Here is a 17539-nt window from a genome sequence, read left to right on the forward strand (position 1 = left end):
TCCAAAAAGTTCAACTTTTGTCTTGTCGGTCCACAAGGTATTTTCCCAAAAGTCTTGGCAATCATTGAGATGTTTTTTAGCAAAATTGAGGCAAGTCTTAATGTTCTTTTTGCTTAAAAGTGGTTTGCGCCTTGGATATCTGCCATGCAGGCCATTTTTGCCCAGTCTCTTTTTTATGGCGGAGCCATGAACACTGACCTTAATTGAGGCAAGTGAGGCGTGTTGTCCTGGGGTCTTTTGTGGCCTCTCGGATGAGTTTTCTCCGCGTTCTTGGGGTAATTTTGGTCGGCCGGCCACTCCTGGGAAGGTTCTTCACTGTTCCATGTTTTTGCCATTTGTGGATAATGGTGGATAATGGCTCTCACTGTGGTTCGCTGGAGTCCCAAAGCTTTAGAAATGGCTTTATAACCTTTACCAGACTGATAGATCTCAATTACAGTACTTTTGTTCTCATTTGTTCCTGAATTTCTTTGGATCTTGGCATGATGCCTAGCTTTTGAGGTGCTTTTGGTCTACTTCTCTGTGTCAGATATCTCCTATTTAAGTGATTTCTTGATTGAAACAGGTGTGGCAGAATCAGGCCTGGGGGTGACTACAGAAATTGAACTCAGGTGTGATAAACCACAGTTAAGTTATTTTTTTAACAAGGGGGGCAATCACTTTTTCACACAGGGCCATGTAGATTTGGAGTTTTTTTTCTCACTAAATAATAAAAACCATCATTTAAAACTGCATTTTGTGTTCAATTATGTTATCTTTGACTAATAGTTAACGGTTTTTGATGAGCAGAAACATTTAAGTGTGACAAACATGCAAAAGAATAAGAAATCAGGAAGGGGGCAAATAGTTTTTCACACCACTGTACAGTGGGATGCCAAAGTTTGGGCAACCTTGTTAATCACCATGATTTTCCTGTATATATCGTTGGTTGTTACGATAAAAAAGGTCAGTTAAATATATCATCATATAGGAGACACACACAGTGATATTTGAGAAGTGAATTGAAGTTTATTGGATTTACAATAAGTGTGCAATAATTGCTTAAACAAAATTAGGCAGGTGCATATGATATATATATATATATATATATATATATATATATATATATATATATATATATATATATATATATTGCAGTGTCATTCTGTGTGTACGACCACACCCCTCACACTCAGCTCAAAAAGTGGAAATAAAAATGACAATAAAACATCAACTTATTGACAATGTCAAAAAGATTGTCCATCAAATAGTTCTTGTATCAAAAACCAGGTCAAAACTGGGATGCACTTCTTTCAAAAGCTAAATTACTTCAATGTTCAAAATGCAATAGAAGACTTATCACCTGTACGGCATGGGACTCACCTATTTGCTAGGCTACACTTACAGTAGCTAACATAGCCTATGGGGCATTAAATACGCTCCCCTCGCCTCCTCTGGCTTTCCTCCACACCCCAGGTTTTGTTTTTGCACCTCTCTGGTACCCAGATGTCTCTAATCTTTGTCACTCATAGGATTTAATGCTTTAACGTAAGCCTCATTCAAAATGGAGCGAAAGGCTCTCATTGCACAGTAACATATAAAAACTGTAACCGTAGCCTAGCAAATAGGTGAGTCCCACTCCATATGGGTGATAAGTCTACTATTGGTGGAGGAAAACCATGTATTATGAGGAAGCGCTGCTGAATATATATGTGTTTTGATCTCTGAGAAATTGTTGGTGTCCTTTTACTGCTGTAGAGTAGAGAATGCCCTCTTCTACTGTCTCTGAGCATGGTTTTCCAGTTGCACAGTAACACATAAGAAGAAGCTCCATAGGGTCCTCAAGGTCGCCCAGCAGATAGTCGGTTGACCTTTCTTTCCACTAGAAGGAACATTAGGAAAATCTTTCAAGAAAGCTCACACCCAGGACATGTGTTGTTTGAACGTCGATGCTGAATGGTGAATTTGATGTAGTGTATTATATTGGATAAAGGGAAAATGCAATACAATGTATATATGTTATCTTTGTTTTTTTTCCTTCTTGTTTATTTTGTACTGTAAATTGACACCCAAACATTTTTTTTTTGTACAATGTTCATTGTTTAATGACAATAAAGATTCTGATTTTAATCTGCTAGTAGTATTAAAGAGACACTGAAGCGAAAAAATAATTATGATATTATGATTTGTATGTGTAGTACAGCTAAGAAATAAAACATTAAGATCAGATACATCAGTCTAATTGTTTCCAGTACAGGAAGAGTTAAGAAACTCCAGTTGTTATCTCTATGGAAAAAAAGCCCTTAAGCTCTACGACTTTCAAAGTCGTGGAGAGGGCTGTTATCTGACTTTTATTATCTCAACTGTTACTAAACAAATTCCTTTTTCTCTGACAGAGGAGAGGTCATTAGTTCACAGACTGCTCTGAAAAAATTATTTTAAATGCTGAGTGTTGTGTGATCTGCACATATTATAGAATGATGCAATGTTAGAAAAAACACTATATACCTGAAAATAAAAATATGAGAATATTTTCTTTGCTGCTAATCTTCTAGTAATTATTCATAGTACACAACCAATTCATTATATCATATTTTTTTCCGCTTCAGTGTCTCTTTAAATATTTGGTCATGTATTGCAATGTAAGCATTTAGGTTTTGCATAGCATGCCACATATTATTACAATGCTATTATGTCCTTTGCGTGCCTCCTGAAGCCACTGCCTTGTCCCCGTTATGGGAACGGCATGTTATTGCATTACGGCTAGGAGGTGAATAACCAAAAACATTAGAAACTCCTTTGTGTACACTGGTGACAGGCTTTAGTGATTGCCTAGTTTATCAGTGTGTCGGTCTTCACTGTAACTATGACCAGATCACCCATTGCATTACCTAAACAGGATGTTGCTATCAGCACTGCCCATTTTCCTTACACAGCAAGGACATCCATGCTCTACATCTGAGTGATAGGAAATAAAAACGTTGTTACGGTTTGTTGGCTTTATTAAAAAGTGTAAACAATGACCAGACCTATAGCCAGGGTTAGTCTTCATGAAAGTGGTAAGAGTTTCTATAATGTCTTATTGTGGTAATAGTAAAACCAGTCATTTTTCTGCATATTGGACCAATCTGTCACTGACTTCATTGTAATTTAGGAAATGTTTTGCATTCCTGCTTCTTGGAAACTTCGAATAACAGTTTATTTTCATCCATTCTAGTTGAAGTCAGTCCAGTTGACACATTTTGTACAGAGGATTTGGAAGCAAGGAGAGAGTCATCTGAATCCCAGTTTCATATAACTGTTGCTGGAACCACAGACTGTCAGGACCCCGTCTGAGCATAGAGGAGTATCATGTCAATGTTTTCTATATCTTGTAATGCATTTTTTGCAGTAAAATTAAATAAATAGCCCTCATATTGAGGGGTGATATATTGACTTTAATTGATAATTATCCAAAATATGGATATCTCCTGCTGTTGATGGTGCAGAACAATTTTGCTTGAACGGTGTGTGCAAATGAGGAACACAAGCAACTGGAGCTCTAAGCCTATTTGAGCTACATCAATTCAAATGCTAGACATTCTGGCTGATTGAGAAAAAGAAGCAGAACCTATCTGCACCCAGGTCAAAACTCAATGAGTCAAAAATATAAAAATAATTTCATTTATTGATATGCATTAAAACATGTATATAAAAAAAGCATACAAATAAGGGTCTGAGTATCTGGACAGCTGAGGGAAAAACAATTGATGTTATAACATTCTAGCAATATAACTTCTTTACACATGCTAGCAGCATGTGAATCACCATTAGTTCAACAAACATGATTCATGGAGGCTATGGAAAAAAAGGAGAGTCCTTAATGGTCATGCCAGAGTGCAGAATGATATGCAGCTAGCTTGTAGTTCCTGTCCATAAGCAGGCAACTGCAAATACTTAAAGGTGTAGAGATGCAAAGGATGATGCTCGGCTGAATTATAGTTCCTGTCTTCAAGCAGGCAACCATAAATATGCGGGATGCGTATAAGAAGAACAATGATGCAGCTTGATGTGGTACTGGCCTGCAAAATTCCTATTTACAGGCTGAACAAAATGAGCAGATAGAGCCAAATAATCAGCGTTTTAAGTTCCTGTCCAAAAGCAGGCAACCACTGTATGATGAAAAGTTCAAGCCTGATGATGTCAAAATGGCAAAAAGAGGATATATTTGTATGCACAATCCTGAGTATAGTTGACAACGTCAGTGGCAAGCTGACCTCTTTATTCCTGTCCAAAAGCAGGCAATAGTGTAGTAGTGATGGTAGATTGCTCTAACAAGGAAATAACATGGCAGTATCCGCATAGTGTACCACAGTATATACCATGGAGGATTCTCCTTGCATCATGAAGACATAGTAGCATCCATAGGATCAGTGCAATCAGCAGGGCTCAATATGAGTGAGAAATATATGCAGTCCCAATGTGAGGCAAAGCAAGGCCTCAATATGCATTAGATGATATGCTTACGTTTCCTCTCCTCAGTATGAATGTCCTCCGAAAATATGTGCAAAAAGGTGCAAGATGGTGAATGACTCTAGAAGGTAGTAGAACATCCTCTCAGCTGCCCAGACCTTGTCTACCGGTTTCGCCGAATTGTTCGGCTCATCAGGACACAGACCGCCAGGTAGGTATGCCAGAGACTGTCTCCATGCGCCTTAAATGGCGTCTACGCCGAGGCCCAGCCCGCATCACTTCCGTAGATGCGGCTTCTGCGTCTCAGCGTGGTCCGTCCTCCCGGAACTGACGCTCGTGCGCATGCCCAGTGCGCTTCGCGTCGTTCCGGGCGGTAGCCTGGCAACAGGGGGGAGAAGGACAAAAGAGCCGGATAATCTGTCCGGCTCTGCCCGTCCCCCTGCCAGGCTAAGCGCCAGACCTGAGCGCACCATGGGGCAAGTAGGAAAAAGAAGGGAAGACTAAAACAAAGGGAAATGGGGGACATACAAGGACATGCCACCAGGCTGCATCCACGTCCGTCGCAACGGACTCTTAAAGGGGACAGCTCTGTTTAAAGAAATCACAGAATTTCAAAACAAACAATTACACTATACCACATATATTTAAATAGCCTCAAAGTTATAATTAACCTGAAACTATAACCGAAATATCATAGTGAAACCTATTCTTTGTAGGAAGAAAGAAACCTCTTGATTTCAAGCAATAATTGAAAGTTACCAAAAAATACAAATAATAAATAGTAATGGGGAATGGCGGCACAAACGAACAGCGCCGTCACCCCATCCAGGAAGCTGCCAGTGGCCCCCACGCCCCCCCAAAAGACATGCAGGGGGGGAGAGAGAAAGTCCCATCCAACCACCCCATATCCCCCCTCACATCACATATCCACTGAATCACACACTGTTCAAATGAAATATAGCCCTCATAAGAATGGGGCATATTTTAGATTGTCATTAAGTCCTGGGACCTGAGTGGCCTTCAGATTATAAATCCAACGACACTCACGTTGTGTTAAGATTTTGTCGAAATCGCCTCCTCTCAGGGGTGGATGTATCCTGTCCACCGCACTGAAGGATATGCGATTAGTAGGATTAAGTTCACATGCTATGACATGTCTTGCGACCGGTGAGCCTAGATTATGGCTCTCCACATCGTTTACATGTTCATAAATGCGACGACGTAAGTTTCTGGTTGTCTTGCCTATATAGAAGGCGTCGCACCTGCACCAAAGTACATATACGACGCCTTCTGTGGCACAATTGATGAAATGTTTAATTTGAATTTAATTCGTGCAGATACTGAACTCCAACAGTCTGAATTTGAAATTAACATGCACCTATGATGCCTCATCATTGCCCTTCCTGGATCTTCTTATAGGAGTGGAGAATGATGGCACCATCACTACAAAACTCTACCGAAAGCCGACCGCATCCAATACAATATTGCATGCGGGAAGCTTTCATCCTGCGCATCTCATTAGCAGTATACCTGTAGGCCAATACCTGAGAGCCAGGAGAAACTGCTCAAACTTGGAGGATTTCAAGTCGGAGGCATCAGAGTTAAGCTCAAGATTTGAAACTAGAGGTTATTCTAGATCCAGCATCAAAAGGGCATATAAGAGAGCGGTCAATTCGGACCGAGATACTCTTATAGCCCAGAAAAAATCGAAGAGGGGAAACAGTTTTCTTGATACTGTTCCTCTTATCACTAAATACAATAAACAACAAGATCAATTTTATAAAATCCTAAAGAGACACTGGCATGTCCTGACTGATGATGTGAGGATACGCCAGTGTGTAACAGACAAACCAAAAGTGACCTATCGGAAAGCTCCTACTATCGCAAACAAATTGGTTAGAAGCCATTATCAGGGTAGTCAACGCGGGGATTCTTGCACTGATTGGGGAGTCTACAGGTGTGGTTCCTGCAACCAGTGTCCTTACATCAAAGTGGGCCGATCGAATTTTTTCCGACATGTCAACAGAACTGTTCAAATTAAACATTTCATCAATTGTGCCACAGAAGGCGTCGTATATGTACTTTGGTGCAGGTGCGACGCCTTCTATATAGGCAAGACAACCAGAAACTTACGTCGTCGCATTTATGAACATGTAAACGATGTGGAGAGCCATAATCTAGGCTCACCGGTCGCAAGACATGTCATAGCATGTGAACTTAATCCTACTAATCGCATATCCTTCAGTGCGGTGGACAGGATACATCCACCCCTGAGAGGAGGCGATTTCGACAAAATCTTAACACAACGTGAGTGTCGTTGGATTTATAATCTGAAGGCCACTCAGGTCCCAGGACTTAATGACAATCTAAAATATGCCCCATTCTTATGAGGGCTATATTTCATTTGAACAGTGTGTGATTCAGTGGATATGTGATGTGAGGGGGGATATGGGGTGGTTGGATGGGACTTTCTCTCTCCCCCCCTGCATGTCTTTTGGTGGGGCGTGGGGGCCACTGGCAGCTTCCTGGATGGGGTGACGGCGCTGTTCGTTTGTGCCGCCATTCCCCATTACTATTTATTATTTGTATTTTTTGGTAACTTTCAATTATTGCTTGAAATCAAGAGGTTTCTTTCTTCCTACAAAGAATAGGTTTCACTATGATATTTCGGTTATAGTTTCAGGTTAATTATAACTTTGAGGCTATTTAAATATATGTGGTATAGTGTAATTGTTTGTTTTGAAATTCTGTGATTTCTTTAAACAGAGCTGTCCCCTTTAAGAGTCCGTTGCGCCGGACGTGGATGCAGCCTGGTGGCATGTCCTTGTATGTCCCCCATTTCCCTTTGGTTTAGTCTTCCCTTCTTTTTCCTACTTGCCCCATGGTGCGCTCAGGTCTGGCGCTTAGCCTGGCAGGGGGACGGGCAGAGCCGGACAGATTATCCGGCTCTTTTGTCCTTCTCCCCCCTGTTGCCAGGCTACCGCCCGGAACGACGCAAAGCGCACTGGGCATGCGCACGAGCGTCAGTTCCGGGAGGACGGACCACGCTGAGACGCAGAAGCCGCATCTACGGAAGTGATGCGGGCTGGGCCTCGGCGTAGACGCCATTTAAGGCGCATGGAGACAGTCTCTGGCATACCTACCTGGCGGTCTGTGTCCTGATGAGCCGAACAATTCGGCGAAACCGGTAGACAAGGTCTGGGCAGCTGAGAGGATGTTCTACTACCTTCTAGAGTCATTCACCATCTTGCACCTTTTTGCACATATTTTCGGAGGACATTCATACTGAGGAGAGGAAACGTAAGCATATCATCTAATGCATATTGAGGCCTTGCTTTGCCTCACATTGGGACTGCATATATTTCTCACTCATATTGAGCCCTGCTGATTGCACTGATCCTATGGATGCTACTATGTCTTCATGATGCAAGGAGAATCCTCCATGGTATATACTGTGGTACACTATGCGGATACTGCCATGTTATTTCCTTGTTAGAGCAATCTACCATCACTACTACACTATTGCCTGCTTTTGGACAGGAATAAAGAGGTCAGCTTGCCACTGACGTTGTCAACTATACTCAGGATTGTGCATACAAATATATCCTCTTTTTGCCATTTTGACATCATCAGGCTTGAACTTTTCATCATACAGTGGTTGCCTGCTTTTGGACAGGAACTTAAAACGCTGATTATTTGGCTCTATCTGCTCATTTTGTTCAGCCTGTAAATAGGAATTTTGCAGGCCAGTACCACATCAAGCTGCATCATTGTTCTTCTTATACGCATCCCGCATATTTATGGTTGCCTGCTTGAAGACAGGAACTATAATTCAGCCGAGCATCATCCTTTGCATCTCTACACCTTTAAGTATTTGCAGTTGCCTGCTTATGGACAGGAACTACAAGCTAGCTGCATATCATTCTGCACTCTGGCATGACCATTAAGGACTCTCCTTTTTTTCCATAGCCTCCATGAATCATGTTTGTTGAACTAATGGTGATTCACATGCTGCTAGCATGTGTAAAGAAGTTATATTGCTAGAATGTTATAACATCAATTGTTTTTCCCTCAGCTGTCCAGATACTCAGACCCTCATTTGTATGCTTTTTTTATATACATGTTTTAATGCATATCAATAAATGAAATTATTTTTATATTTTTGACTCATTGAGTTTTGACCTGGGTGCAGATAGGTTCTGCTTCTTTTTCTTGCTAAATTTCAACCCAAGTCACTCTGAGTCATATAGACTTTTCTAATGTATGTTTGTATGGTTGGGAGTGGATTGGTGTTGGATGAATCGTTTATACAATTTCTCATTCTGGCTGATTACTACCCGCACTGTAATACAAAGAAATCAAAGTAGTTCTTGTTCTGTTTGGGAAAACCGATGTACTGAGACTGCATTTCATACTGTATAAATACATACATTTGCTATTTCTTATTGGTTTGCGAAGAAGACAAGTTAGTCTGTATGGAGACACTTAATTCCGGATGCTTTCATCATTGTTTATTTTGTTACCATCACATTCTTCTGTGAACTAGTTTGAATAGTTTAGACGTTGCCAGGCAAATATGTTTTTATCTTACATGCAACTAATGAAATAACCTCCAAAGAAGACCGGCGAAACCGGGGCTTTAAACAGCCACCAATACTCTAGGGCAGACCAAAGGTTCTTAAAGCGGGATTGTCACCATAAAAATCAAATTTCAACAGCAACTGGTCTGAGTGTATTAAGTGATAAAGATGCTAATCATGCATTCCCAACTTTTAAAACTTTTTCTGCTGTTATGATTTAGCGTTATCACATACTTAAGGAGCACTGGCCCTTTAGTATGTCAATGCCAAACAGTTGCATGCTGTGGGTTCTTTTTATCTATAATATATTCCTCCTCTTCCATTTATTTCCCTGCCTAGCTGCTTATCTGAAACACGATCCCCTGCTCACTTGTGTTTACAAGCAGGGCTGAGGTGACTCTGCGATTGGAGGAGAAAAGAAAAAAAGTAAAAGGCAGAAATGACATCCGGATTTAGCCTAAACTGTGGGCAAAAGACATGGTTCCCACCAGGAACAAAATTCTCTTCATTTACTATATAACATTCACTGAAATCAAAACGTGGACAGTACAATATATGTTCTATTCAAGCAGATCAAGTATTTATTTACTTATATATGTGTTTTTTTCCCCTGGCATAGTATGGCTAATCCTACTGCTTTACATTGAATGCATTTCTGTGTCTCCATGTTGAGCTGAAGTAAACCAAGAATTTTCATAATTTCAAGCTGCATTCATACTGTGCTCATAAAGCTGGTATCACTGAGAATAACTTTCCACTAAAGGGTTTTCCAGTTTCTAACTAAAGGTGTAAAATCTCTTTTAAAAAAAGTTGCATTTTCTTTGGTAGGTGTTAAGTGGTGGTGTAATTGTTAGCACTGTCGTCGTGCATTGCTGGATCCCCAGTTTAAATCCCAGCCAGGGCAGTATCTGCACAGAGTTTGTATGTTCTTCCCATGTCTGCACAGTATGTTGATTGGTTTTCCCTTAAATTGGCCCTAGATTACCATGGACTATGGTTGGGATTAGATTGTAAACCCCTCTGAGGGACAGTTGGTGACAAGACTATACACTGTGTAAATCCTTACTGAAGATGTCAGGGCTATATAAATAACAATAATAGTATTTTTAATATGGGTTATTCTTATATTATGCAATCAAGGGTTTGTATAGCCAATGATGATCAGTTAGAGTTAAAAGGGAACCTTAAAGAGGAACTCCAATGAAAATAATGTAAAAAAAAAAAGTGCTTCATTTTTACAATAATTATGTATAAAGATTTAGTCAGTGTTTGCTCGTTGTAAAATCTTTCCTCTCCCTCATTTACATTCTGACATTTATCACAGGGTGACATTTTTACTGCTGGCAGGTGATGTCACTGGAAAGAGATGCTGCTTGCATTTTTGGCAGTTGGAAACAGCTGTTATTTCCCACAATGCAACAAGGCTCCCACAGTGTGATGTCAGTACCTCAGTGCTGTGAGGCGCTGACATCACACTGTGGCAGGGGTTTCAGCACAAAATCAGCCATACAGAGCCCCCTGATGATGGACTTGGTGGAGAAGATTAGGGTTGATCAATGAGATGCAAACAGTTCCCATTTCATGTAAGATTATGTAATTTTTGTATGCAAATTTATGCGGCTTGAAAATGGACCAATCAAGTCCCACCAAGGATGGGACCACTTTTTAATTTGCATATATTTGCACACACAATTTACATAATCCTGCTTTAACTTATTGACCATACCTAGGTAAGATTTCCAAAATATTGAAACTGTCTGAAAAAGAAATCCACACAGCATGCCAGCACAAGGGGTGCAAAAGGCAGCCCTGATTCTAGTGTCCCTAATAGAAGCTTACTTCATGGATGTATGACACTCCATTCTTGGCTTTCTAACTGATTAATTAATTTGGCCAGTGATTGTTCTGTTATTTTATCTCTCTGGTACTCCACCAAGCCCCATTATTTAAAGATGTAGGTCTGTATACATCCTTTGTTATTCATTTTCACTTTATCCAGTCCAGTTGTGCTTGGATTAGGGGTAGGAGTCTTATTTCACATATCAGTAGAGCTGTTCCTATCTATGTCTGGACATTTCCATGATTTCGTATGGAACCACTTCACTGTCCTTATTCTGTTAAAATTAAATCGAGCTACCATTGCTCTACATTGCAATGTGTGTGGCAAGGGCTGCCATCTAGTTGTCTACCACATGGAATGTACAATGTGGATAATCCAGACATACTGTACATCATTCAGACTGACTTGTTTTTTTGCAGGTCATGTAGGCTTGTAAGAAATCCATGTGTAACAAATCATATAATTCTATATCCTTGGTTCTTAACTTTGTACACACACCTTGAGGTACTTTTGTTGTACTCAGAGGGTACTTTGAACTTGTTGTAGTCAATTCATTGTTCATTAGCGATCAGAAAATGAAAAAAGAATTTGATTTACTTCAACAAGTAACTTTAATTATTTGAAAGAACAGGGGAATGTGTGCAAAGAATTCTTACACAATTATGGAGTACTCCCAGCAATATATAGAAGTATATTCACAACCTGTGTAATATTTGTAACACTGGAAAACTGTTTTGGATAAGGTGATGGATGACTGATTGGTCATTATATCTGTAATGGTGGGTTCAGAGTGTGACATCGCTCAATTGAACTGTTGAAGTTCTGATTAGCAGAGAGCCCATGGTGGACAGATGAGGAGGAAATATATTCAACATTTGGTTCTATTGACACATTTAATACAGGCCTATAAAAAAACTCTGAATACCATACATATTTATAAGTACACCAACACTTTAAGGTTCAGTGCTCAGAAAAGTTCCAGGGAGTTCTGATGCCTACTTTTACATGGCAATGTGCTATGAACACAGCCATATTCTGGAAATGACATGTTTTGTGCCTAAATCATTGTATAGTTACTATGAATTGTGTTGTCACCAATATATTATTTTACTATGTTTATTAAAGTATGTTTATTTTATTGTGCTTATTAAAGTATGGTTTCTGCATAAGATACGATTTCTCCATCTATTTCATACCCTTCGTCACTAAATCCTCAGCTTTCCTCTCCTGCAGTCCAGAGCTTGCAGCCCACCAGTCTACATAACATTTAGTAATTCCTTTTCTCTGAATAAAAGGAATTTGGCTGCCTCGTCTCCCAAACCTAAACCTAAACAAAGCTCTTTTAGCAAAGTCTTGACTGCATAACTGACCTGGAAGTCATCACCTGGAAGTCATCGAGGTGCTGTTTCCAGGTTACAGGTATAGCATGGCGACAGTGCGCCTCACAGAGAATCTAAGAAACTATTCTGCTGAACTTTTAAGCAATGGTCTGATTCTGCTCCTCAAAGGTCAGTATAGTCCTTGTCACTGGCAGGTGAAATGTGGTGTAGCAATAATCCCACCAAATACATAAGGCAACCTGCTGATGGGCAGAATTAGTTCAATATACTCCAGGCAACAACAGTATCAACAGCAGGGCTGAGGAGTCAGAGTCGGTGCATTTTCTCCCGACTCCGACTCCTCAGCCCTGCTGGTGATACTGTTGTATTTAATACTAATGAATTTAAACTGTAATTCAAATAGAAAATATAATAAAATGTTCTATTTCTCAGATAATAGTCATCATAAATAATTTATATATACAGTAATAGCTGTGCTTAGTCCACAAAAATGAAATAAACCAATCAAAAAATAGTTATTTGTGCTGCTTTAATAAAGCAGTCCCCGTATTTTTAAAGTCAGATATACATATCTAATTGTGACTGTATATATGATGTGTACACAGGAATCTCTTATATATGTTACGGGTTCTGGCCGGCCAATGTGCGAAGTGGCCGCAGCGCAGCGTGCAATGTTAGAAATGTAATGTTTACGCCGTCTCGCTGCGGCCAAATTGATGGCAACTTGCTTAATTTAATGAAATATAGCCGGTGGCAATGTAATAGATGAAGCCGCCGGCTCTCTCCTCTCCCCCCCCCCCCCCCCTCTCTCTCCTCTCCCCGCCTCCCATACAATATACGTAGCAGCCGGGGACATGCAGCCGGAGAGTCGTTCGTTGCAGCAGGGCAGCAGAGTGGGGAGGCTGCAGCCATTGCTTCGGCCAGCACCCGCTCTGCAGGAACGACAGGATTCCCCTGCCGCGACGAACGACTCTCGGGACACGCGTGTCCCCGCCGGCTGCTACTTATTGTATGGGAGGCAGGGGGGGGAGAGAAGAGAGGCAGTGCGAAAGCCGGTGGCTTCATCTATTACATTGCCGCCGGCTATATTTCATTAAATTAAGCAAGTTGTCATCAATTTGGCCGTAGCGAGACAGCGTAAACATTACATTTCTAACATTGGCCGCTGCGCTGCGGCCACTTCGCACATTGGCCGGCCAGAACCCGAAGTGGCCGGCCAGAACTAGAAGTGGCCACACTTCGGGTTCTGGCCGTAACATATATACTAAATAACATCTATGCTGTAAGAATAAAGCCTGCTGTGTAGCTGTGTCACTAATAGAGATGGCCAATGAGATGGAAATAATTCTGCGTTGATGCTGGTTTATGCAAATGTATGCCCTCCCTTTGCTCATTAAATCAAATAATGTAATATGTTGTTGAAATTTGGTTTGGTGACTACGAATTAAAGGGTACCTGAGACGGATGAAAAGAAAAGGTATATACTTACCTGGGGCTTCCTCCAGCCCCCTTCAGGCTAATCCAATCACTGTCCTCCTCCAACACCTGGATCTTCTGCTATGAGTCCCGGTAATTCAGCCAGTCAGCGCAGTCCGGCCGTGTGCCGCTTCCACAGCAAGGAACATTCTGCACCTGCGCAATAGTGCTGCGCAGGTCTAGTACGCTCCCAGCAGCGGAGTGTGTGCATGCGCACTACGCCTGACTGGCTCAAGTACCTGGACCCATATCAGAAGATCCAGGTGGCAGAGGAGGACAGGGGGGGACTGATTAGCCTGAAGGTGGCTGGAGGAAGCCCCATCCTATACTCTGCGTCCGTCCGTGTGTCAGTGCTTTTTAGCACTGCGCATGTGCAGGGACAAGATGCAGAGACACTGCCGAGAGGCGGAGGAGGATGGGGCCAAGAGGGGCGGGCGTGTGTGCGCGCGGCGCATTAGGAACGGACCTAGCCCGTTGCTAGGGCTAGGCCACTAGTGTATGTATAAAACTTTAATTTCATCTGTCTCAGGTTTACTTTGTTACACAGTAGTACCATACTCTACATATGCACTCCCCACAGAGCTGCAGCTGCAGGGAATCAACTGAGAATGTTGAGCACATTGAACACAGTCTATCACCCATAACCTAGTTCAGATTGTACTTGAAGAATGTGTAATAGAGGAAGAATAGCCTCATTCTCCTGCAGAGTACCTGCACATCACTCTTACATGTACCCACAGTCACATTGCCTAGGGCCTGATAGATGATCTTTGTTCCTATCTTCTACAAATACTCTTACCAAGAACTAGTTTAGTCTATGACTAAAAGTATTAGAGGCAGAAGATCAGCCGGTTAGCCAGGTAACTGGTATTGTTTAAAAGGAAATAAATATGCAGCCGCCATATCCTTCTCACTTCAGATGTATTTTAAAATTCCTAAGCATTGGCAGTTAAGAGATGCATTTCATGTTACATACTTTCAATCAACAAAATTGTAATAGGCAAATTAGAGGAGTCGGAGTCGGTGGATTTTTGGACTCCACAGCCCTGATCACCAACAGTGTATAGCAAGACAACAATGTACATTATCTTACAAATGCATAAAGATCTCCTTTTAAAATATACTGTAGCAGAGTCTCTGAGATCTCCTTTCAAAATATAACTGTCCCAGTGCTGGCAGCTGCTGGCACAGTGGTGAGACAGTGATGGCTTCTGCTGGCTTAGTGGTGGATGCTCCTGGCACAGTGGTGAAACAGTTGTGACTGCTTCTGGCTTAGTGGTGGCTGCTGCTGGCACAGTAGTGTCACAGTGGTGGTGGCTCTTGGCTTAGTGGTGGATGCTGATAGCTGCACCATCCCTTACCCTTCACTCACCATTTCACTGGCTCTTTCTGCCTTTCACTCCTTCTCCTTGATCTGTACCTCCTGTAGCCAAGTTCCAAGACCCTACAGTAATTGCTATAGGTTCGGACTGTCTGCAAATGCGGACGCCAATGGCCATTTTTTGTAGTCCTCTAGTAATCACTATGAGACTACAGACAAGTAGAGGAAAAGGCAGTGTGAAAACACATGTTGACCCTGTTATGCGGTGCCACAGCAACAGCCTGCTGGCTGCAGGAAATTGAGAACAGCGGAGAGCTTTGAGGGCCACCAGAAAAGGCTTGTGGGCTGGGCCGAACTTTGGACATGCCTTACTTAGCTGAACTAATATTTCTGATAGTTCTGGAAAGTATAAAAGGTAATTACTTCTCTTTGCATTACACTGACATGGCTACTGTGTAAACTTTAGACTTAAAATTAAGCCCCTTACATCAAAAATAAAAATATGAGAATCTAGGAAAGTTCTATTTATTATTACTACTACACTTACAATTAATTATCTCATATATTTATTTTCATTTCAGGTTTGCTGTAAGCCTTCTACAATGCTGTTTTTGTTTCAAAGTCTGTGTTTTAACTGACAAATGAAAATGATTATAAACCTGCAAAATCTGTGCAAGTGTTCATATAAGTGATGCTCTTTTGAAGGAAAAGCATAGTCACACCAAATACTGTTTCAATTTAGATTTTTCTTCTGTTAGCTCACGTGGCATTTAGTAAATTAATAAGAATAAACAATTAGAGTTTATATTTTTGATTGCTTTAATAAATCTTGTTCACACACTAGATGTTTCCAGGTCAAGGTGGACAGTTGGGGCCACCTCCGCTGAGAATTTAATGTTAGCATGGGAGCATCCCCCCCAAACGTGTTGTCAACAGATCCAGATCATCTCGTCAAAGCGCCAGACAAGGCCATTATTTTCCTCCTTACCGCTCCCACTTCATGCTTATCCATTGTGCACCACCATACAGAGCCGGGCCGACACATAGGCTAACAAGGCTACAGCCTCGGGGCGGTGGTCAGTGAGCTGAATGATGGGCGCATTCTTCGTTTGCTGTGTCTGGCTTGCGCCTGTTTCGCTACTAATTCTGCCTCTGTGTGTGTTGCCATGTCACGCTAAGTGCTGCGCCTATTGCCATGGTGATGATGACGCCACCACCAGGCAGCGCTACTCTTTCCACTTGAGGCAGGCAGGCGGAGAATCAGTGAGCATCTCACGTAAGCCTATGCTTACCGTGGCTGATGCTGGTTTATGGCTCCCTGCGTGAGTCCCGCCCCTTCTCCTGATGGTGGCTGCCTGGGTGAGTCCTGCCGAACTTCCTGATGCTGGCTGGTAGCTGTCTGGGTGAGTCCCGCCTCCTCCTTAATGTCCCTCTCAGCGTCAGCCAGGAGTCAGGGCTATGAGAGGCACCACCATCTACACACTCTCTCTACCTTCCCCTTCCAAAGCAGGTATTCTAAATGCACCATTATGGTCATGCATTATCTGGCTGTGGCTCTGGCAAGGAAGAATGGGGGGGGGGGGGGGGGGGGTCTCAAGTCAAACTTTACAAGTTTTTTTTTTCGGGGGGGGGGGGAGGGGGGACGCACTTGGGCAGCTCAGCCTCTGTTGGTGTCTGACCTTGTCCCGGCCCTGCCACCATCAGCCCTCCCTCCATAGCAACATCTGTACAGAGCTTGGCCCTGAACTGTCACTCAAAGGATCATGTTCCAATCCCTGCGAGCGACAGTAATTGTGTGTGTGTATGCAACCTTACTTTATAGCATTTTTCCCGTCTGCCTAAAATTTGTATACAGTACTTTATAGCTAAGCATTTGCACTGAAATGACAGTGCATTTACATTGAAGATCAGATTCCTATTTCTGTAGGAAATGACCTGCAATGTATTTGCCCTGGTTTTCTGTCACTAGCCGAAAAATGGGCTCATAAAAACGTTATAACGAAATAAGAAATAAGAAGTCTTATTTCGTAGGTTGAATAAAATGTAAGATACATTTGCAAGGTGACAGGCTCTAGGGAGATTAATACATCTCCTACCCTATGTGGTAAATGTTCTAGTCCCTGTGTGCCAGTGGTCAAAGTTCAGTCCCTGGCTCAGTCACAAGACAAAGCATATAAGAGGGTTCTGGTGCGCCTTTAGAAGTTTGATTTCCTATATATGCTACTCACTGTCTGTATTGTCAGAGCCCCCCACCCCCTAAAAAATTATATTTAGCTTCATGTTTGTCAGGACACTAAAATGGGGGGAGGCACCCAATGCATAAAAGATAGGCTAATAAAGCTGTTGATCTTATAGACAGAAAAAGGTCATCTTGCCTCTCTTGACTAATTTGGACCAGTCAATGGAATAAAAGTTATTTTATTTGAGCACATAAAATTGACAAAGCGTTTTGCGGGTGCTTGCCTGCTTCCTCAGGTCAGTGAAAAAACAGGTGCCTTAACTACTATGTCCATGAAGCTTGCTCATGGGTCATGCTTGCTTCACAGCCATA

General features: G+C 41.9%; 1 protein-coding gene across 3 annotated transcripts in view; it reads left to right on the forward strand.

The window, feature by feature from the left end:
* The window catches only part of CARF (calcium responsive transcription factor), a 125933-nt gene extending 122523 nt beyond the window's left edge, over positions 1 to 3410 (forward strand). For all 3 annotated transcript variants that reach the window (XM_068245022.1, XM_068245023.1, XM_068245021.1), the window contains exon 15: positions 3197 to 3410. In XM_068245022.1, the coding sequence (XP_068101123.1) occupies positions 3197 to 3315 (119 nt within the window). In that variant the 3' untranslated portion in view covers positions 3316 to 3410. The remainder of the gene's footprint in view (positions 1 to 3196) is intronic.
* The last annotated feature ends 14129 nt before the right edge of the window (positions 3411 to 17539 follow it).

This window comes from Hyperolius riggenbachi, chromosome 7, assembly GCF_040937935.1.
Source record: "Hyperolius riggenbachi isolate aHypRig1 chromosome 7, aHypRig1.pri, whole genome shotgun sequence".
NCBI lineage: Eukaryota > Metazoa > Chordata > Amphibia > Anura > Hyperoliidae > Hyperolius > Hyperolius riggenbachi.